The sequence below is a fragment of the Cygnus olor genome, chromosome 8 (assembly GCF_009769625.2).
Source record: "Cygnus olor isolate bCygOlo1 chromosome 8, bCygOlo1.pri.v2, whole genome shotgun sequence".
Classification (NCBI taxonomy): Eukaryota; Metazoa; Chordata; class Aves; order Anseriformes; family Anatidae; genus Cygnus; species Cygnus olor.
This window is the reverse complement of record NC_049176.1, coordinates 5,766,231-5,790,462: the sequence shown is the minus strand read 5'-3', so window position 1 is coordinate 5,790,462 and position 24,232 is coordinate 5,766,231. Positions and strand designations below refer to the sequence as shown.

The 24,232-nt window shown below is 36.1% G+C and overlaps 1 protein-coding gene across 1 annotated transcript; it reads right to left on the bottom strand.

Annotated features, from left to right (window-relative positions):
- Positions 1-239: 239 nt before the first annotated feature.
- On the bottom strand, positions 240-24,107 carry STXBP3 (syntaxin binding protein 3). Its single transcript, XM_040566167.1, has 19 exons — positions 23,911-24,107; positions 20,296-20,345; positions 18,600-18,681; positions 16,718-16,794; positions 16,007-16,085; positions 14,022-14,122; positions 12,826-12,980; positions 11,008-11,098; positions 9,918-10,042; positions 8,335-8,439; positions 8,087-8,144; positions 7,809-7,874; positions 7,315-7,395; positions 6,252-6,390; positions 5,543-5,649; positions 4,949-5,047; positions 3,950-4,035; positions 3,013-3,161; positions 240-909 (listed from the first exon to the last, which is right to left on the bottom strand). The coding sequence occupies exons 1-19, from the start codon at positions 23,951-23,953 to the stop codon at positions 818-820; spliced, it is 1,785 nt and encodes a 594-aa protein (XP_040422101.1). The 5' UTR covers positions 23,954-24,107; the 3' UTR covers positions 240-817.
- Between the last annotated feature and the right edge of the window lie 125 nt (positions 24,108-24,232).

Here is a 24,232-nt window from a genome sequence, read left to right as displayed (position 1 = left end):
ATTTGGCTGCTTCCCCTCTTTTTCTCTCTCATCTTCCCCTCCCCCTCCAAAAAAAAAATTGAAGCTTACAATTTTTAAAATTACATGGGAGCTTGCAAAACACTATTATAGGCAATTCCATTTATAAAACAGACGCGCTACGTAGACACAATCATAAGCAAGTCTGTAAGAAACTATTTTTGGAAAGCTTTAGAGATAAGTATATGCTTAAAGTGTACTTCAGTCCACAATTGACAGCATTTCTCTAATGTTATTTATTGAAATTAAGTGCTCAATATGTCCATGACTGGATTTCTACCTTACCCACAACCACCCAGAAAAAAAATAATTTTTCATAATGACATGCATTTAAAATTATTTTACAGAGAAGTTAGAGACATTGCACTTTTATGAAATATACATATATTTTTTTTAACGAACTTGTATTTACAGCTTTCTTCTGAAGCCTCTACCTCAGAACCTAGAGTCTTTAATTCAGTGATTTTTAGAAATAAACTATTATAGAAAGGTTTCACAGTTTTCAAAAACAGTTGGAGTATATATATAATCATGATAACTTTTACCATAACTTGTTAGGGATGAACATGCCCTTTTGAAAAGGCACTTACAGTGTACCACTGCCTATACTAAATACAACCTAAGAAACGTGTTATTCTTTTTCCCCTTTCTCTGCCTTCTACTCCCCCCAAAAAGCAGCAACTTCAGATTATAAATGACATTCCATTAGTCCATGTAGTATCCCAGTACAGTATTTGCAAAAGTCAGTTGTATGAGAACGTGTACATACTATTTGTCTTTTCCTAACACATCACCATTTCTATTCATCCTTAACGCAGACCGTATCCTTGGGTTTACTAAGGCTCTTTACTTCATCCAGTAGTCTTCTAGGTGTCAAAATATGTGTAGAACCTGACAAAGCAAACAAATTTCAGACTGATGAAGTTAATAGTTACGCTTTGCAGTCATTAAAAATATATTTACACACACAGAAAAACAGTTCCAAATGTTTTCATGTGTTACATAATGTATAACTCTAACTGCCATGATTAGGAAGGCCTAAGAGGGAAGTGTCCTCCTCCCACACACTGTGGACAACCAGAAAAAAATCGTTGTCCTTGCTCTGCCCCTTGCCCCAGTTAAACAAAGGCTACAAGTATTTTGGGACCAGGAGAGTATGGAGAAGCAAAGAGGGGAGGACAAAGACCACATCCCTAGTACTCTTACTTAGGACACCAGTTTCAAGTCCCTGCTCTGTCTGGTTTGAAACACAGCCTTGAACCTAGTCCCCTTTCACTCTGCAATTGTCCCAAACTGCAAGAAATCTGCCCGTTCTGTGGAAGGGTGAGTTAATGAGAGGCTTTATCCTAAAAAAAAAAAAAAATCGAGAAGTCGTCTGCATTAAGGATTACCACAAACAGTTCTCCATACAAATAATGGTTAGAGAAAGTTAGCTTTTACCAACCAACATTTTTTAAAAATTTTCACAACAAATTGCAAATTTGGAGCAGCAAAGAAAATCCATACTGTTCTTCAAGAGCACACTACTGTTACTTCTCTGATTCTCATGGAGTGATATAACTTCTGCCTTGAAGGGTCACCCTGCAGTTATAAAGGAAAATCTTAACCATTTAAGATTAGGGCTGTCTCAAACCTTGAGTTTTAGCAGTGTCAACCTGTACAGGCTAGTATTCCTTGAATTCTCAATTCAAAATTGAGAAAGGTTTTCATCTTGCAGTAGGCAGCATGGAAATGTTAACACCTTCCCTCAGAAAGCAGGATTATATGCAAAGCTACAAGAATCACTTCTAAATGAAAAAAGGAAGATGATGCTGAAGTTAGTGCCAGAAATTACAACGGAAGTGACCTGACACAGTTTTGTAAACAAGCCTTCGATGAAGAAACAGTCTTGCCAAACCACATTCCTCTTGTCCTTGTCTTCCAATTGCAACTCAACACCGGTGATAAACCTACCTCAATCACCACTAACAAGAGCAGCAACCAAAAGAAAAAAATAATAATAGCAGATTCTAGTTCTCAGAGTCAAGGTTGTTACTGCTTTAGGGAAGAGTCTTATTTAAATGACAGTATATAGGATTAAATCCTTTCTGACACTCAGGCCTAAAGTTTAGTTGCCAAAACACAGGCATCTCAAGCAATTTAGGATGCTTTAGATGTCCCCGCACCCAGACAACAGTTGCTACTGCAGATGGATACAGGTCTCTGGTAGGGTTCTAAACCTTGGATTTTTGTTTTGATATATCATATACCCAAGTGTTTTAGCACTTAAATTTAAATAGCAATAAATGATTATCTGGAACACAGCAGATAATAGAAAAAGCATTTGCTGCCTCTAGGTATTAACAGAGGGATTATTACTCCTGCTAGTGATTCATGCATTTACACACTGCAGAATCCTAAGAAGATTAGGGAGATCACTAATTTTTAGAGAAAATGCTATTAAACATGGTGTGTTTTGTTTAAATTTTCTAAAAAAAAACACGACAAGAACTGCAAGATGTTGTAGAACAGACTTAGCTACACTTGGAAAAAAACTTTTAAAAATAAAGAAAAGGAATAATTGTTTCTCCTTTCTCCCACAAGAAGCAATTACTTTTGCACTATTCTACCAGCTTTCCTACTACTTACAAAATTAACCAAAATAATAAATTGTAGCTGCAGGTAAAGCACAGGCAGATGCATGAGTTTGTGAGGAGACAGTGTAATGCAGGGAAATATAGATCTATTTAATATTTTTTGCTACACATCAGACTACTTTAATAATACATTTCTCTGATTTAATTCATGATGATCCTTCTGTAGTTTTCAGCATAGCAGTAACTTCTCAGTTTAAACATCTAGTTTTAAAAGATACATTGGCTATAGTATTAGTTTACTGAATCAACTTTGGAAAAGAAAAAGATGCTTACGTTTTTACAGAAACGCATCTTTAGACTACATACTCTTGTCTAAAGTAAATCTCTACGTATCACCCTGGCCCCAGGACAGGCTTACCAATGATAACTTCGCAAGACTTGTAGGCTTGAGAAACTTCGTAAGCACTGCGCATCTCAGAATATGTAATTCCTCCAATCACAAATACAATCAGTCTTGCACTACTCTTTCGCTCATCTTGATAACTAGCTTTAGGTTTCTGGCGAGCACTGCAAAATATTTCATAAGATGACATTTATACAGTTTTATGGATTAATTTTTGGTAAAAATGACACAATGAGCAGTAATCACTTCTGTCATGCAGTTCACACAGCAAAAAAAATTTAATAACTAAAAGAGTTTCTAAGAAAGCAAGTTAGTACATTATAGAAACTATTCAGATATCAAAAGGGAAAATAAATACAAAGCAAAAATCTTGTACAAAGCTTCTCTATGAAGAAGCTTCATTCTGCATGCTAACAATTACAGGGAAAACTTTCACAAGAGTTCATTTGAAAAAGCTAAAATCTCAAGTATTTTATTGTCCATACATGAATAGAATATAACTAAAAATAGCTATATTTAGCTGTTATCAAGTAAGATTCACATAGCTAGGAAAGATGAAAAAATAAAACATACTTTTTCTAACATATATACTAATTGCAGATTCAAATTATCAGTATACTGATAACACATTCTTAAAACTACTTCACACTAAAAAGCTCAGTGGTTTAAGCTTCTCATTCTAGGAATATCGAAATGCTATTTCTAAATTAGAAGCAAAAAGGAGATACTCTACACAAGCAGCCATGCAGGACTAAGAAGATTTACTAAACTAACAATCAAGTTCAGGGTGTTTTAGATGAGTTAAAAATTACGGTTTTACACCTTAACATTACATAACCACGTATAAATCATTTTACCACTTAGAAAGTGCACTTCTGTAATGCTTTACAACACACGTGACAAAAATATTGAGAAACAGGAACATTGTATCTCAAGATATTAACCAGTTTACCTTACTGCTCCTGAACCATTCCAGGTAGGTGGACACTGGGAACAATAGGGCCAGTCTTTTGAATCTAGTTTGTTTTCTATAGCATCCTGAAGGGCAAAACAAAAACCCATTTTAAACAACCATGGAGAACCAAAGCTCAACAGGTTTCAACTTCCAGTAAGGACGTCTAACTGACATTTAATGACAGCACATATAATTTCTTAGAACAACCAGTAGCAACCAGCATCCCCAAAACAGTGTTCTTGCATACCAGAACACTAGACCACATAATACTAAAAGTAATTACAAGACTTCTGTAAATCATAAGGAATGGGAATACACGTGCTTTCTTTCTCAAAATGATAGTGATTTAACTGCTCAGATATCACTAGCAGTTTTTCATCTGCAATTACTCTAACTTATCTCATTTCTCTAGAGGACTATATAAGAGAATTCATGGTCTCCTGAAGGCACATCCAGTTATTAAATTATCAAAGTCACGAAAACTCTAAAAATGAGTGCATTCAGTCAGACCAAAGATCCAGTAAGCTCACTATTCCATCTGACATCAGTGACAGACTGATGCTTAGGAGGAGATTTAAGAATAGAGCAGCAACTTCTGCCAAGTAAGATTTTCTGGCTTCTACCAGATGCAACTTAGATTTGCATTACAGCTTGAAGACCTATTAGAAGAAAACAAAAATAACAAAGAAGGAGGTAATATCCAGATCTTTAGAATACACTAAATATTACCAGTGACAGGACAAGCAGCTCAAAATAAAAAAAAAAAAGACATTCACTTTGGTTTGCTTTAATCTTAAACCAACCTCCAGTAAGTAGAATTAACAACATACAGCACTCTAATTGCCTATATTATAAACAGACTAGAATTGATTGCTTTACCAACAGAAGTATTTAATAGAATTAAAATACTATAAAATTTCAAAAGATGGAATACAAGTGCACACTTGGATATATTCCTGCACTGCACCCATGAAATAATTACTTGGTCAAAATTACCTCCATAACATCTTTGATAACAGGCGTCCACCTAGAGAGTTGAAAAGTTTCTTCTGAAGAACGGTCCCTTCTTGTTTGTTTATGTTGCTGAACAGCAGACTGAAGAGATTTTCAAAACCATAGATGTATTATACAGTACATTTGCGTTTTTTTGAAACTTATTCCCAGTTCACAGCAGGTGGGAGAAAAAAAAATCAGCAGGAAATTTTAAAGAAATTATCATCAGTTACGGTGATACCACAGTATGATTGATAATCATTCCACAGGTATGATTACCTGTAGAATCCAGGATACACTAAAACACACCTTTCAGAGGCAAGGAACTGAATAAATTAGTGCTTCCCCAAACCAACCAGCTAGCATCACCATCTGATGATGTTACAAGGGAACATTATAGACATCTCTTTGAGAAGTACTCAAGTTAATTGTTTAAAGGATTTACCTCCTAGACACATCATGAAAATAGGAATGACTAGTAATTGCCTCCTTCCAAAAAAGGACCCGGTCAATACTGCTAAGAGTTGCTGAAAGAGCTGTAGACAAGTGCTTGGATGGTAGGAGATTAAAAAAAACAAAACAAAAAAAAAAACTTACTGAAGAGATGATAGGCACACCAAGGTATTTCCAGTTTCTTATCATATCACTATCACTTTCTATTTGTACATTCTGGATCAGCTTGTCCAAGTTCTCCTGGGTAGTTCCTTTGATATAAGAAAAATATACAACTTAGTTACCACGTGACTTTGTGACTTTGTCAATGCAATGAGACCAATTTTGTCTCACACATTCTGGGCTGTTATTATTTAGTCCAGGATTTTTTTCTTCTTTTTATTTCGTTGGCCAATACACTACTGTGTGTTTAACATAATCCTATATTTTAGCATAAAAGTTTAACAGTCCATTTTTGAGAACAGAACTCAATATTGTTACAGATTCCTTAGACCCACATTCTGATAGTTTCCTCTTTTTTTTTTAGTACAGATTCTCCCCCATTGACTTCATTTTCAGGTTCCCTTAACAGCTTCAACATTGTGTGAAAAGGAGAAAAATTGTTACAAACATTCAAGCACAGGAATGATGCTAAAACAGGGTATGGATCTGTGCTTCTATTGAACCTCTTGTTTCTTTATCAATACTATCTTTACTACCAATCTGAGGGAAGAGAAGTTACAGAGATAGACTTCTTTTAAATTTGACCATCAACTGACACATATGCTCGAGTTAGTTAAAATACTGGACTCTTTCACAAGATTTGAGTTGAAGTCCATAGCACCGAGACAAAAATCAGGGCAGCTTAACATACCATTTGTGCTGAAGATATACAGGAGAATAGCTCTAATTTTGTCATAGTTGTCATGACTTTTGTTGAGCAGAACTGGCAGGAGGACTCTCATCAAGTCTTTCACTTTTTGACCTTCTGCATCAGTTCCAAGAGCCAAGTCCTAAATTAAAAACCAAATAAATCATTTCAGCGAGTACCCATTTAAGAAAAACTGTTTTGTTTGTTCTGAAATATATTTTTATGATAATAGAGGCTTCAAGAAAAAAAGCTGCATCAATTTAAACTCCATATGAAAAATTTTAGACAACTATTTCAATAGTGATGTACTATACTATACTATATAATGCTTTTAGACATTTTATATTGTTTGAATAAAGTTTGCAATGGACTTTGAAAAAGCTGCAAGAATACAGTTTAGGCAAACAGATTCAAATTCTCATAAGACGATCAAAGACATCTATATAAGAGGGATAAACCAACAGCTCAAATGCAAGCAGCTACAGTCTTTGTTGTATTGTTATTTTGGACAAGAGCTCTGTCAGATTTCAACTGCTAGCCTCAATCCAGGCTACAATAAAAACAGTTGTATTCCTCTCTCCCTCCAAAATAAAGATATTCTATACCTCAAAACTGTTATAAAATATTAATTCAAAAATACTATTATATCCTGTCAAGTTACCTAGAATTCATAATAATATGAATGTTGAACTTGAGATTAGTAGTACAACTGCAATGTCTCAACTAAGCAGGTGCTTTTCCCAGACTTTTAAAAAGGGCTTCCTTCAGCAGAAATAGTAAGGCAACTTCATAGGAGATTTGAATCAAGAAAATTCAAAGATTATCTTTATACAGATCAGCCAAATTTAAAGAAAAACAGACTCTAATAACAACTCTTTAATTGGCAGAGTAAGAGTCTTGTATATCTCACTTAGTTCCAATATTACTACCTCAAAAAGTGACTGCAGAGAAAGAAAAAAAACACAAGAGACTAGCTTTGTCAGTTAAAATCAAGCACCTATTCCTGCCAGCAAAAAAGTTGCATTTGCAGTAGTTTTGTGGGGTTGTTTTTTTGTTTTAAACATACCTGTTCAGTTTTACAAAGCCTTTCTATATTAGGCTTGAACTTGCTCATGCAATCTTCTGCTAAGTTAAGATGGACAACTTGCTAGAAGAAAAAAAATCCGTTTTCATAGAATGTTTTTTTTATTTTAAACAGATCAATCATTTTTCTTGGTTACAAAACTCAGTCTTTCACCAATATTCAGAACCATCATGCATTTTCCATATTTTACCCTTCACTTAAAGATTGATCCCCCCCCCAATACTTTCTAGAACATTACTCTTATATCTTCAGTCCTTAAAGCACACACAGTTTAGAGTTCAGCATTTTTATGTATTTAAATGAAACACCTGGAAACAAGTTTTCTTCTCAAAAATTTACAGCAGTTGAACATAAATTGAAGAAAAGTTATATAGCACGTTCAACACAATAACGAGTGAATAAATCTAAACATCAACAACACAATTATAATGCATAAATTATTTAGCACTGAGCTGTACTTACGAAATACCCCTTACCCTAGTAATCTCTTTACGATAGTGTGGCATCTTTTTCATCAATTGAGCCAAACTGGATAACGATAACTGTGAAGAAACAATAGAAGTTTATTTTTCCACCCCCCCCCAGTATTAGACACTGGTATTTCCCTTCCTGTTGCAGCTTTGCATTTTTCAAACATTGCAATTGGTATAGGTTTGTATGTGTATATTTACGTTTGTCTAGTGGATCCATAAATTACATAGATCTGATCACCTGAAAATTCAATTACCAGGAAAAACAGCACTAAACAACTTACTTTTCCTTCTGTTGCTTTCTTTTTTGATGAAACTTCTTTCAACAGTTTTGGTATTTCCCTGCATAAAAATGATGAAATAAATAATGAAATGCAACAGCGTCACAGTTCTTAAATCTTAAGACCTTCTCTATGATAAGCTATTTTTATTACTCCCTATACTCCTACTTCCTTGACAGTTCGTGAGACATATACCCCTCGAAGAAACATTTATAACTTGCATTTAACAATTTGTTAACTGATTCACATACTCTATCACATCTGCAATATGCTTGTGCCGAATCTTCACCCAGAGCTCATCATCTTCCTCCAGAATTGCTTCCTTTTCCTTCCCAGCTGGTCCATCTGTTTTGTACCTTCAAAAAGAGGATTTGAATGACAGGTTGTTTTGCTTTTTTTTCTCTCTCTTCTTTCTAATAACTTGCTAGATTATTAATTGTTATCGTTTAACCAACATACATGGTAATAGCAGCAATGTACACAGGTTTTCATTTGCAAGTCCAGCTATGGTCTTACAGAGAATGCAATTTATGTAAGCTTTATACAGATTACATCTTAGAATACACAAGGAGGAGATGAATTTTAGAATGATTCTTAGGGGCGATTCCTTCTGGATATTCTTTTAAACCAATAGTAACTCCAGTTTCAACCATATATTTATATGCACCTCAATTTCTTTTCAGCTTCTAAAATAAATTTCCCTTCAGCTTCAAATTTAAATTGTGTGTGAAATAATACACATTGATATAGCAAAGCACAGCTTTTTCTACCTACTATAAAACATTCTGTAACTCTGAGGGAAAAATCAAGAATCTTAGTCCCCAAATTAAGTCCCATTCACACACAGAACAGACAAGGCATGACAAATTATTTCACATATACAAGTAACATGCTTCACAGCATTACAGACTATTACTTTCAACTATTACTTTTCTACTAACACAAATCAATCTACGTAACAAAATAATCTTACTATATAACACTTCCAGTTACAGAAACTCACAGATAAGGTGTGAAACCAGAATGCAGAAAAATAGAAAAAAAAGATTAATTGTAAAAGTTGGATCATGACTCTACTTAGAAAACGTACTCTGCTATATTCCCATACCCAACAAATTTCAGATTTGCAAAATTCTATGTTATATGAAAATACTCAGTGTTTCCAATGAGCATTCCTGTTTGACTATAGCAAATCAGGTCAAATTGCCACATTGTTCCAAGAAGCAGTCATCAAAAAGAAAAGTCTTACCAAAATCTTTGGTGTCAGAACAATCCAACAGCAAAGTACCATACTCAAAACAATGTCATTATTCCAATTAGTGATTAAACAATGCATATAAACTGAACACGGCTTACCTAAATGTCTATTTGGGGTAGAAACATGCAAGTTTACAACAACTACACAAATTAAGTGACGAACTATAAAAGTAAGTCTTCTGGAAAAAGAAAAAAAGCTTTTTCTCCAGAATTATTATCCTATTACTGGTCTTGTTTATCTTAACAGAAGCCAGGAATCTGAATGTGCCCTACCAGTGCCTTGATACAAGTCTAGCACAAAGGTTGAAAACATTAGAAAGAGAGATTACTTAAGCAGACAACTAAAAATAATGTGTCAAAGTCAAATTTAGCAAAAACATTAATTAGTCCCTACCTAATCTCAACTAAATGAGGAAGTTAACAAAAAAAATTGCAAATTCAAGAGGAAAGACTAATAACTAAAGCAACCCTTACATATTAAAAACACCTTAAAAATACCTACAGTGCAATTCAGCTCAACAATTCTGTATATATTTTCATGAATAAAGTGTTTAGATTAAAAAGAAAAAGTACTTGCTTGTAAGTATCATTTTCAATTGGTAGCAGATCGTATGCCATTGCCTGGAACGTGAGTTCATGAAGTACAGTTGATACTGGGTCAAAGCCACGATCAATTATTATTAATTGTGAGTGGGTTTTAGCCTAGAAATCCATCACAAAAGTGTAAAGATAAGATGCACAGTACAAAATCAATGCATCTTAAATCTATTTACAGTAAATTACATCACTGCACACATTCTTGGAAAAAAACCTATCCTATTGCTTGAGGAATTCTCCATAACTGAAAAAAATAGGGTCCAAATGTTTATCAACATAAACAGAAACAAATATTTAAATGATAATCAGAACACAATGCTTTTAAATAGTAATCTTAACGCAATGATCTTAGGACCACTGCATTACATTCACCTCACCTAATCAAAAGAAAATAAAAATGCTTTAAAAAAAAGCTTTTAAGGCCTCTCATTACCTATTCATAAATATGTACATTGCTTTTATTTCAGAGTGGATTATCTATACTGTGCTGCCATACATAAAAAAAATCTGCACTAAGGCCTCCAAACATTCAGCTCAAAGTTCCATTTTGGGCTTTAGTACAGTAGCAGTAGCATCAGGTACATTTATTTCTGTAGCAGAGTGGAATGTCACAAATCCTTTACCGCATACTTTTGTGTTTAGGCTACTGCCCATGATGTAGCAACAGATCAGAAACATTATTTATGTGAAAGGCTCCGTGGAAAAAGAGCCCTTAAAGGGGGCCATTTCATATATGCATTGAAGTCCCTTTTACTCGCAGACCTATGAAAGATATTAACATAGAAGTTATCAACTTTTCTTCATGTCTGTATCATCCGCTACATCATCATAGGGCCAATTTTCCACATACAGTTAGTTTGTACAATAACACAAATTGTATTTACTTAACTTGCTACCTCTTCCAAGAGGCTTATATACAAACAGCTAAGTGGCAACTAGTTGCCTTTACTTAAAGGAATAAAACCCGGTTTTGTAGAACTATTTACAAAACATACTCCGAAAAGTTGTTTTTGTTTTTTTTTAAGCGCACTTGCAAAAAAAAAAAGCAAACATTTTAGTTCATTTTCTACCTTTATTTGGCTTTTCTCATCAGTTTTGTAGTAGTCTTCAAGATATTTTTCAACAAGGTGTGCAAGTTTGCTGGCATTATCTGATGGCATGCTGGGAAAATAGGAAATTAAAGTAGCTTAGTTTCTTAATCAAAACATTAAAATGCTACCTTTAAAACAAAGATCTCCTTAGACCAATTCCCTGGTTTTACATGCAGTTTCTGTACACCATTCTAAGTATTTCCATTATGTTTTCACTCTGATATTATAATTCCACTCTTTTCATGCTTCAGGTACTTCGGACAGTAGGAACAGTGTCACTCAGAAGATCGGCATAAGCTGTCCTATTACCCAGCACCAAAAATTCTCAAAAGGTGGGAGACACACACTTTTGCCCAGAACCACCACCTGGTCAAGAGCCTGAAGCTACTGTTTAAATAGCCCACCATTACCTTTGCCTACTTTCCAAATTATTTTTCTTACAGAAATGTTACAACCAGCTTGACTAATGTTTTAGGCAAAACCCAATCTAGGAAGTGCACATTATTACCTCTAGCAACGTCCACAACCCCCAGGCTTTTCAGATAAGTATAGACATGCAAAGGAACAAGTCATCTGCAAAGCCAGATGGCACTGTGGCCTAGGCAGGGCACTGCTCGTAGTAGACATTAAGACACTCTTCAAAACATCACGAGGAGAAAAGTCTCACTGCCAAATTTTCAGGCAGCTACACATTTAAATTAACAACTGGAAAAGAAATCTAAGAATTTACTTTTTTTTTTTTTAATCACTTATTTGTCTTTGCTTCCAATATACCACAGAAGTCTTTTATAACTAGCAAAGAGATAGAGACAAAAGTTACATTTTTCCATTAAAAGAAACTTGAGTTCAGTTTTAGAAGTGAATATTGCAAGTCAGGAAAGCACAAGACCAAGTCCCTGATGCCTCTACACAGAAACCCTAAAATTTTTGGTGCATGAAGCTTATTACAGATGAATATCAAATCAACAAGCAAATACAACACATGCAGTTCAACAAACTAGGGTAGGTCCAATACTAGGAGCAGGTCCAATACACCTTGGATATGCCTTACTGCAACGCATGACACATTTTTCAATTATTTTCAATAATATTTCAATCACGAAGCTTCCCAAAAATTTAAGTATAAGGTCACAGAATAAATCTGTGGTCAAACCTCAAAAAAGTTTCATACCGTTTTGGAAAAGAAAAAGAGAACAGAAGAAAAACAAGAAAACACACCCACAGTCAAGCAATTATTGCCTCATTACTCTCCTTAAGAATATTAGAATGCCATTCTTGGGTGTAATTTCAGATGATTACTTTGATTTCAAAGCTACTACCCTGTCCTCCCTATCAAAGGTCATCAGAAGTATTCTCAATTTCCGTACTATGAAGAAATTCAGAAAAAGCATTATTGCCTTTCCTAATCTCATCTGCCTCAGCAATTTATTAATTCCTTGATCTTAACTGGAGCTACAAAGCTTCTGACAGCAGCATCTCTGTTATAGGACTGATTAGACATTCTGCGTAATGGAGGGCAGCATGTTAGCATCATCCTACAGCCCAAACTTGAAATACAAGCAATTCATAACAAAACATAATAAGGTAAGCACTGGTATGTGAATACACACAAAGGAAGAATCCACTGTTTTGCATACACTTGACGAATTCCTACCTTTCTGTAATTAGAGTTGTGGATTAAAATCAATTAAACCACAATAAAAGAAACAATTCTACAGCTTCAAGCTATTATCAAACAACGTGGCAAGTCCCAAAAGTGAAAGCACCTACACAAACAAACCACTATTTTTTCCCCACCTTTTACATCGTACTCCTGGATTCTCTTCTAGTGTGGCACACAGAGTAACAATTTGTTCAGCCATTGTTTCCATTACAGCATCTTTATCCTTTGTCTTTTCCAGAGTTGGACTATAACAGCGGTAGAATGCATCTGGGACATTGAGAGTAAATACCTAGGTAAAGCACAACCAAGAAAAAAAAAATGGCATAAATCGTACATTTCCAAAGCATCTGTTAAACTACAGGCTTTACTAAAAAGTTATGTAATAGTTATGTAATAAATAATAATATTAAACCAACCAAATCCACAGTGATGGCTTCTCAAACTAAATAACAATTTTAAAAAATTATTAATAAAAGAGCATGTCTTTAAATTAGGAAATTTATGTGGATGGCAGCAACCTCTCCTATATTCACCTGCTATTGAGTATACACAAGAGTTCTTACATTTGACATATAAGATTTGAAAGATACAGGAAAGATTTGTTGAAAAATCATTTACAGTTAGTTCTGCAACTCCCAATAGCAGACAGGGCTTAGGTGTTTCACTGTATTAGCAAGTATCAGAGCGCATTTCAGCTTTCTCTATCTTATATGGTATACATTAGCAACAAGTTGCTTCTCAACACAGTACTCATCGTGCGCTTTCACACGGCATCTACTCCATGGTTGGTGGTTTCCATGTCTCCTTATCAATAAAAAAAAGAGCTCTCATTTTTTTCCCCTCCTTTTTGTTAGGGACGCTGGGTTTGGTTTTGTTTTTCCCCACCTTCAGTTTTCTTCATCAGTTTGCTCTCCCATTTCTAGTTTTCACTGAGCAATTAGCTCTGGAATTTTACCTATTCCTACATACCAACCTACCTAAGTCTATCAAAATACCAAAATTTACTGCTTTAAGACAAACAAGAATACCTTCCTTCTCTTAAGGAACAGATTCCTTTTATGACCTCTCTACTAAGGTTCTCTACCTTATGACTAATGACTCTGAGTCTTGCAAAGAGGTCAAACACAACCAGTAAATGCTCTTCCAGCACAGGAGAATTTGTTTTCAACAGAAAAATATGGGAATGCTCTCAAAACACATCAAAATGGTAACCGGTCTCACAGTTTGTCAATAAAAGAATAGAAGAGGTACTTTCTATGTAATCATTTTCTAGTACATCAACAGCAGTCATACAGACTTAAGTGCTGTTGAGATAAAGAATGAAACTTACCTGAGACTCATACGGGAAGAAGGAAATGTTGATCTCCTTGCATCTCCTTATTGATTTGGAGCAGGAAGACTTCATTTTATTGAAGAGGTTATCAGGACAAACTATGGAAAAAAGATACCACACTCAAAATCTTTTGGGCATATTCCAGCAATTACTTTAGTCATTTATAAACTTACAACCTTGAAAACCTCTAACATTATTTTTTTTGTTTTCCAAAAATGAGTATTTGCAATTATTTATGTGCTTCTGGAACGACTTCTTTGTAGGTTGAGTTCTGATCCCATGGCTTTCACTAAATGTATCAGTTTACCACACCATTCAATTATTCTCCTTTCAAAGCAATGCTAATTGAGAGACAGTTATCAGTAACGTAACAAAGTTGCCAAAACTTCCTGTAGTGAAAGAAAACATACAACCAATATCTTGTATGTAAGATCTCTTTTTAAAGACGCATTGCTGATCATTTTTACTAGCTTTTGGCAGGTGAGTTTGTATAATAATTTTTAGTAGTGTACAGCAGTGAAGGATATCAACTATAATAAAGCAAGAATTTCTGCTGTTTTTTTTTCATATAGGAGAGAGAAAACATTTCCCATGCTACAAAAAAGGTTAAAGGAAGAAGCACTATATAGATATCAAGTATAAAAACAGAAATATAGCATTCAATTACAGATCTCACGTGTTGCGACAAATTCACGGGCTACATTGGATCCCAGTCTAGAAACTGAACTAAAAACCACCAACATTTTAATGACAAATACTATATAGACTTGAAAGTGACCATAGAAAGTATTTCCCTCTCTCAGAGAAATTTTGGCAAATACTCATACTGAAAACTTGCACATTTGCAACATGAGAATACACAGCAGTATTTTTTCAGGAGTACCAAAAACTGTTACATCAGCAGTAAATGAAATAATCTGGGAGATGTTGCTATGAATTTGATAACTGCTCTGAGAAAATACAGTTCCTTGAAAAAGCAACTAACGAGACCAACCTGAAACACCTAAAAACTTAACTGCTGGAAACAAGACTAATTCTTGAAATAAATGGTTCTGTAAATCTGAAAGTGATTTGAGTGTAAAACAGAGACAAAGAATTACCAGCCTTTACTAAGCTCCTGTCAGTGACAGCCAGACAGAAGCAGACCCACAGGAGTGGCTTGTCGTACACAAAGAACAATCTTCCCAAAAACACTCAACAGAGACAGAACTTCACCTGAGAAGCTTGAGTAGTTTGCAAACGCAACTTTAATGATGGAAATCTGACAAACACCTTAAAGAAACACTAAAGAAATTCTGTCTTTTCTTTCACTCTAAATTGCTACGCATGATATAGAGTAAAAGGGTATGATTCAAACACCAAAACATGGTTGAGATTTGGAGTAACAAAAACCCAACCGAAGAACTACATTTGAGTTTTGGTTCAGGAGCTTTTTTTCCTAAGAGCTAGATTGAGCTGGCAAAGCAACTCCAAAGTAGCAGACACACAGACATCATCCACAACACCTACAGAAACTGCCACAACTTAGCAGCACATTTTGTTTCTTTACTTTTTCCCCCCCTCCATGCCATTTTAGTCACAGACAGTGACAGTGGAGGAACGCACAATCACATTAATCATATTTGCATTTGGTATCTGCCTTGCATCTCCCATGCAAGGGAGAAATAATAGAAGGGAGAAATAGGAAATACCTACAATAAAAAATTATAAAACATCATTCTTGCAACAAAGCAAATCGTCGTGCACTTATAAGTAGTTTTACTTATGAGGTACATAGTTTTACTTTATTTGTGGAATGACTGAGCATTGCCATAGCATCATGAGCAAGTTCTGGCAGCCAAAGGATGGTTAATGACTGGAGTCTCAAAACCTCTCTAGAGAAACAGGACCCAAATATTAATGCATTAACCTACAGAAAAGACAGACAAGAGGCTTACTTACTTACAAAACAAAGTCAGACTACAACATAAAAGCTTACTTACAGTCAGTGAAATACACATATGCTGCCTTGTATCTGCTTGATGATCTGCTGATGAAGTCATCAATAAGTCCATCTACAGACTTGTGGGGGAAGAAAAATATCACTGTAGTCTTTTGCCCTTCCTCAAGTACCAAAAGCTTCTCTCCCTACCCTTTTAGTTACCCAGCCCAACTTAAGAATGCTGCAAATCCGCATAAAATACTTGAGTAGATTTTTTTATTATTATTCAAAAGCAACATTAATAAACAGTTACAAAAAGTCAGTCCTGACTGACTTTCCATACCCCTCTGCCAAGATTACTTTGGGAACCCAAGTAGGATACTTGTATCATTTTCCACCTGTAACAGTGCTGCGATTTGTCTTCTTACGAAGTTTTAGGAAGTAGCTGTAATCTCTCACTAGAGCCATCACTTTGAATTCCATTGTTTAGTGTATTGCATTATTTGATGCATTGTGTCTGTCAGTGAGGTTACCAAAATCTACACAATGAAACATTGTCTCCCTTGATCAAAAGCTACACACCTGCAACTCAATCGGTGGTGACAGTGCACTGCCTTTTCATTAGGGCAAGTTAAGCATGACACAGAGCAGCGTCACACAAATATAAAAAAACACTGCATAGTCCTAATCAGTATATCAATACTCGAAAAAAAGATTGCAAAATCTTTCAGACTGAAAAAGCAGAACTTTTTTTCTTTAAAAAAATACGCACCTTTTTGGTCGGAGTTATGAAATATATTGCTTTCATGTGTGGAACAGGCTCCCGGTTTTTATACACGTTCTCCACCACTACAAAGTAAAAAATACTACTATTTGAAATTAAGAGCTTTATGCTTTCATAATAAAGAAACAAATATTTTAGTATAGAGGTAATAAAGACTAATGATGTTGTTCTCAAAATTACTGCCAAGCATCTATCTTTTGCCTAGAGAGTCTTGTTTTTATTCATTTATTTATTATGTTATATAGAACAAATTACCATAAGACTTTTGCAGCCTGCACCCTTGTGTCAACTCAAGTTTTACCTCTAAATTTTCCTGGCTATTCTATACAATGCTTGCCCTCACGCAGAAAATTAGGGCAATACAAAGATGCTCAAGCTATGGGGCCCAGTATGAAATATCTTACAATAGAACTGCCTCAGCAAGATTATTCTTTTTCCAGTACATTGAAGTAGAGGGAGAATGAAAACATGGAGGGCAACATTTTGGACTCTAATCGTCTATTGTCTTCTGTTCACCCTTTTCCTGCGTACTTATTCTGTTTCAATATAATAGCAGGCACAAATTAGATGTTTTCAACAAATCAGCAGTTTCATTCATCTCTTGCTTTTCTCTGTCTATTAAAGTCATTACTGTACACAGTAGTACAATACACTAGATCAAGGATGCAGAGAGATTCATGATGCTCAGTAATTCTGAGGGGGAGAAAAGAGCAGGATAAATAATGTCAGATGTGGAAAGACAGGTTCTTTTCAACACTGTATTCACTGAAAAGGAAAGGCTTCATATTGATGAACAGAATGCATGCTTACTGAATTTTTTTCACAAAGGACAGATAAGTAGTACTTATTATGATCAAAATACATTCAAAAAAATCAGTGTATACAGCTCTGCTATCATTCTTCCTAAAGAATCACGTTATACAGAATATTCAGAACATGTAAACGCATTGTAAAAGATAACACTGAGCAAATTTTCATAGCTTCAGGTTATAAGTTAAAAGCCTAATCATGTAATCTCTTCTTTAAGCAATCTTGCTACTTATGTGAAAAAAAGCTAATTCTCAGTATCGCCCTCTTACAGAAGTGTTTCTAAAAATCTAGAACTAGAGGCAACGAAAAACTAAATTACTGATATTTTTTATATCTGTTTTAATTTCAGAAGTATTTTGGCACAATGATATACTAAAAAGCGTTACAGAACGGCCAATAAAAAAAATTGAGAAGTGGCTTATGGTAGGAAAAACATCTGTTGTTTTGTGGCTTTTGTTTGTTTGTTTTTTAATTGTTCACTAGAGGAAAAATACTTTCATAACACGTGTAGAAAAACAAAGCCTAATATAAGCAGGTATATCAGATCTATCACAATCCATCTCTTATTCACTTTTGACAGCCGCAACCAAGCATCAAGGAACATCAAAGACACTCCAGAACATGTGAGAAAAACACATCCACTAGAAACTACTTCCAAGCTACTGGGAAAAGTGACAACCTGATTACTTTACCTAGAAGAAAACTATACGCAGCATGAACAGTGATCATTGATATCACTTCGCTTCAAGCATTTTTTCCTGTTTTTTTTTCAGTAAAAGTTATCTTGTTTTGAGAATAGGCCAAAATATTTCTGCACAACTCAAATTTAAATTCTTGTATCACATCCACTTGCTTGCAAACACCCCTCATCAGTTTTCTGTTATTGTCTATTGGTTATAATAAAAGCCACAGTTTGCTAGTCTAATACCCCATGGTAATTTAGTTGTTGAAGAGAAGAAAAAATAAAGTTTTATGTGAGGGTACCATCAACTTCATTCTTTCCTTCCTTTTTTTAAAATCAAGACATAATAATGTGTATATTAAAAAGAACTATGCTTACCTGTGATACCCTCTGCCAGCAGATCAGTCATCTTACAGCAGAGTGACAGTAATTTAGTAGTATAGTCATCTAAAAGAATTATCTAAATACATAAAACATCAATTAGATAAATTAATCAGCTGTAGTAAAACCATATTATTTCCTGAATAACTTGCCATGAAAATTTGACACTGAAATCCACTTCTTTATTCTGTATCTTTCATCACCTATATATAGCAGCTGTAGGAAAAGGAAGAAATTCATCTCCAATAACATCAGAAGGATGTTACATACAGCATTTCAGAAGATGAACTGCATCTTAAGTACCTTAGTACCTTAGGTACTTTGTCCCCTTGTCTCAAAACTTTCACTTGGACACAAGTCTTGAATTCTGCCTAATTTACACTACAGCCTTGTTAGGTGTATCTGTTCTTATTCTAAAAACAGTTTTACAGCTTAAGCAGCTGTTCTCTCCTCCCACCCCACCTGCCCAGTTCTAACATTTTTATGAGATAATAATTTCTCTTAATTAACCAAGCCTCCTTCCTTTCAGACTCATCAAGTGATCAAGCTCTTTCACCATTCCTGACCATCTCTGTGTATTCTGTGCTTACATCAATCTTGAGCCATTTACAATAAAATGCAAGACCTCCCTGGTGTTTCGTACCACTCCTTAAGTACTTTCTCATGTCTTCACTTCTCTACAGCTCAGAAGACACACGTGAATTTGAAAGATTTCATTGAAAAAAGAAAAAAAAAATCAAAATTAAGTCAGTCAAACTAATTGGCATAATTTTAGTCCCAAGAAGAAAAAATATGACAATGGATTTCAGACACAAAGTCAGCTGCAAAAAAAAAAAGAACAGTCTGTTTGCATTTCTTCCCAAAATAAGAGTATCAGTAACAATTGGCTTAAATTACAACAACAAAAAAACATTAATTAGAAAAGGAAAGATATACATAAGAATATATCATGTACTGAAAAAGCAGAACCTTCATTTGGGAGCTCTCTCTAATATATCCTTTAAACAAAACTTTCAAGAATGACAAATAATAATTAGATGATTAATATGGTCAAGTGCCTTTCAAAGGTAATCTACAGAAACCCAGGTATCTGTGGGCTGCTTGAGGGCATCTGCTGAAAGGTAATTCAGAAAAACGAGGCAACAGTCAGCAGACTACGGGACAAGAGGGAGTGAGAAATAGGTCATACTTGTTCTGGAAGATATATAGAAATTACAGATCAGAAAACAATGGAACACTTGAATCAGATGATTTTCTCTGGGCCATTTCAGCTGTACTTTCCCATTATTTTTACTACTGTTGATGTTATCACTGAAAACAGCAAACATTGGTGGAGCTGGAGTCTGGAGCAAAGCCTGTCTCATACTGTTGAATCCTGCTCCACACATACCATACAGCAATATTATTTTCTCCTGGCCACCACTGCAATTAAGGAAACAACGTGGAGTTCTAGAGAACTGAATAAAGTGCAAGTCATTCAGAAGAAAAGTGAAGATAAACAGGAAGAATTTCTAAACTTAGCAAAAAAAAAAAGAATTGAGACAACTACCCATTTGTTCTTCCTCTGCTAACCCTTACATTTTCCTTTGTGTGTTACACAGACCTAACTTAACAGAACTAAAATTCCATTGGAAAGCAAACAAAATTTTAAGAAAAAAGTTAGCCGTTAAGTGATATTTATACAGAACTATACCTTCCATTCATCCTCTTTCCTGCAGTCATCAAATATTGATGATTTCAGCTCTGTAAGAAGGAATAGAGATGTCTCCCGTTAGAAGAATCAAATTGTTCTAAAAAAAATAATAGTTTCTGCTAATGCCAAGAATCTCCATAAAATCAGTCTAAACAGTCATAGGCCCGTAAATATTTCATTTTGTCTTTTTTTTCTTTATTTAGTGGAATGGTTTAGTTCAATAAATCAGATCGCACACATGCAAAAATCTAAGCTACTCTTTAAGAAACGGTAGTTACACCAACACATTCACAAACAGTTCGACCTGTTTTCCAATATGTGTACACTTCACATGTCCTTGCTCTTTCTCTAGAATTCCAGAAAAAAACTACGAAAATACCAGTTTAATCAGGAAATAAAAGTTACCTTAAAACAGGTATCCATTAACTTTTCCTGCTATGACAACTTTGGGAGAAATGTCGATTATAAATCATGTACAGGAGTCAGCAGTAAGAGTCAATATCTAGTTATGTCCCACAGCTATTAAAGATCACCAGAACTACGAGCTGCAGCTTTCCAGAGCACAGTCCTCACTCTAGTGCAAATCTGACCATGGCAGTAATATTTACAAATTACAAGTCAGAAAATTTGGAGAATTGATGAGCCAATACTTTTATATACACAACAATAAAGAAGTCTTCCCAGAGAACAGAATTTCAGATGAAGCTGAGAACTATGGCTGTCATCAGGCCTTTTTCCCCAAGTCCAAATATAAAAGTAAGGGAAACAGAGTTCTAAAATACAGACTAACAAAATCAGCACACATTTTGTGATTCCTGCCAAGTGAGACAATCACAATGAGCTCCAAAATAGTAGCTGCACATACAACAAAGTCCATCTACTTCTTAAGTTTTTGTAAATATTACCATCGTCATTTACATTCAAGGTCCTTTGGCATGATACTATACCTATGATACCCAAAACTAACACCCGAGGCCGTTGTGTAATACAGGAACATTTTTTCCTGTCCCTTTCACACTTTGTATGTTTCTTGCATTTTCTTCTGGGTTTCTACACAAGTTATAAGAAAAAAACCTTCAGCTTCGTGAAAATTTATTAGCCTTTGTATTTTCTGAGAACACTCTTACCAAAGACTTAGACTTTAGCATTACAGAGATCTTTTTAATAATTTGACTCAGTCCTAAAATCTCAAGTATACTGTTTCCTACGACGCTTTCACTTACTTGCCTATAAAATAACCCAAAACATACAAATGCATAATCCAGTTGTCTCAAACTTACTCAAACTTAATTTCTGTAATCAAAAAAAAAAAAGTCAGCTTTCTCCCATTGTGAAAAATAAATAAATCATTCCAAGCTACTAGTTTCCCAGATACAGCATATTTTCCAACTGCTATTTATTTTATCCCCATCCTGCAACTACTTTACTCAAATAACTGGAATACCAAAGAAACTATACTGGTGTACAGGATCTCAAAATCATCTAATTTGCATCCAGTAAGTATTCTGAAGGCAACAAAAACAATCATAAGGCCATGCATAAGTAGTGCTCCATTCTTGTCTATGGCGTCATTTCCTTAGTTCTTGTAAAAGTTTCACACTTAACTACCGTCTCCACTTCTGGCTTCTCCAAAAACATTAAATTAGTTTAAAGCATTTTCCTTTTACTTAAGGGGATCAGGAAGTAAAAGGCTAGACACAACCCGGACAGATCATCAGACTGCTAAACTGCCATATGGCAAAAAAAGCCAAACAAAAACAAACAAAAAAGCAGACCACGCCTTGGCAAAGTCAATGACCCATTCATACTGTACTTCCTCAAAGTACTACAACTGCAGCTTTCACCAGAAGCAAGTGTAAGGGAAAACAAAGCTGAAAAAAAATGCTGAATCATAAAAATATCTATGGCTAGGTTAAAATGTTACTATACAAATCTAGAACACATTTTAAAGCTGTTACAAGTTTTTAAGGACAGAATTTCTTGAGGAAAATATCCTTATTTACAGACACTGCACCCATGTGTGTGTATCCGGTTAGTTTTCTAACTCCATTCACAAAAACTAATGTCTCCTAAATACAAGTAGCTTTTCTTTTATCTCCCTCCCTCTTTATTATTCTCTGTAAACTTTGGTAACTTCTTCCACACACTTCTGCTTAGACTCAGTCTTAAATTGCACCTTACAGAAATGTACATTCCCAAGGAACAAAGACTCTTAAACAGCACCATGCCACAGTACAGATAAAACACTCTTTTTTTTTATATATTTTTTTAAACCTTTTTTCCTATTCACAGAACAGGAATAAGATATGCGTTGTTAACAAGGTGCCACATGAAATGTCAGCATCACTGATGGATTATTTCCAGACAAACCAACCTTAAAAACATTTTGCTGAAATATTACAAAGCTGCCGCTTCTGGCCTTGAATTACCTATAAACAAAATGCCAATTCACTAAAAACACCTGAAACTTGTTCATCAATTTCAGAATTGCTGTGGTCTTGAGAAGACAACAGTAACTAGCTATCTAACAACAATTCTTTCCAAAGGAAACTTTACTTTTAGGAGATGTTTTATTATTAAACTATGAAGCAGTGCTAATCTTTTTTCCCCCCTCCAGCCTCATCCACACCAGCAATGCCACTTTCCCAAGTTCGTGTGTGCCCTGATAACACACTAGCACTTTGATCAGGTTCCCTCCTTATAAGGCCCAACTCTTCTCTAAACACCTCAGTATCCACCAGAAGAAAATCAGTCATGTCACAGTCAAAGGCACAAATAACTTGGAGCAACCCAGGAGAAGGAAAGCAGCAAAAGAGGGTATTTCTGAAGCTCAAATGCTAAATAAATATCTCTATTTACAACAACTAGGGTATTTATGTCAGTAATTTAAACACTGAGCACTCCAAAAACATGCACCTTTCCTCTTTCTCCCCTTTTTCTGTTCCTTCATTCAGTGAAGGAAACCAGCGCCAGGAGCTTGCAGGTGGCAGCAGAAGACACTGAGGGAAGGCACAGGCCCTTCCATTTTAGCCACAGTCGGTCGGTCACCAGGCTGCCTGAGCTGCCTGTCCAGTAACAGCCCCAATACAACTCAGTTTGGCGTGAGGCAGCTGTTTGCTTTTCTCCTGAGGTTAGTTTCACGCCACCTGAAGTACTGCTAGCCCTCCTCCTCCAGCAAAACACCGAGCAATCACCTCTTCACTTTTTGTGAGCGATACCGGCAGAACCTGCTCCCGAGCACGGCCATAAAACCTTGCAGCTCACTAATGAAAATACCTCCGGTGGTTGTTTTTATTTGTATTTAGTTTTTCTTCCGAAACCTGCCAGGCGCACGTTGCCGTTCGCTGACAGACAAGCTCCGTTCCCCCGGCAGCTCCGAGGGACCGGGAGCCCCCCCCCCCCCCGAAGCCGGGGGCCCCCCAGCGGGAGCCCCTGACGCGCTGACTCTCCTTAACCTCCCCGGGAGCAGGCAGGGCTGCCTCTATCTGTGTTCCACCCAGCCTCGGAACGAGGCAAAACTGTAATCCCAAAGCCGTAGTAGCGTAGTGCCCTCAGCAGCGAGGGGAACAGCAGCCCCCACGGCTGCCTCACGGCTGCAGCGAGCCGTGCACTCACTCTGCCACACCAAACTCTTCAGGCCCCGCACCGCCGGCGCCATCTTGTTCGCGATCCCGGCCCTGCGCAGCTCCTGCCCTGCCCTTTTTCCCTTCTCCTCCTTTCCTTCCTTCCCTTCCGCTGCCCCAGCCCGGCCCCACCGCGCCCCTTTCTGAGGCGGCCCTGGCCGGCGAGAGCTGTGCCCGCCCCTCCGCAGCCGGTGTGAGGCACGGCGGTTCCCGCTGGGGGAGCGGGATGTTGGCGCACGGGGCGCTCGGAGACCGCAGCCCGGCCCCTAAGGAAAGTTCCACCTGAGCAGGGTGCGGGCCCGGTGAGCCGCGAT

Bases quoted from the DNA above. Each gene is read 5' to 3' on its own strand.
- STXBP3 (XM_040566167.1), bottom strand. From the start codon at position 23,953: ATGGCGCCGGCGGTGCGGGGCCTGAAGAGTTTGGTGTGGCAGA. The intron at 11,099-12,825 runs GTGGGGAAAAAA...CTATTTTCCCAG, and splicing joins CCAGGAGTACGATGTAAAAG to CATGCCATCAGATAATGCCA. The intron at 10,043-11,007 runs GTAGAAAATGAA...ATGGATTTCTAG, and splicing joins ATGAGAAAAGCCAAATAAAG to GCTAAAACCCACTCACAATT.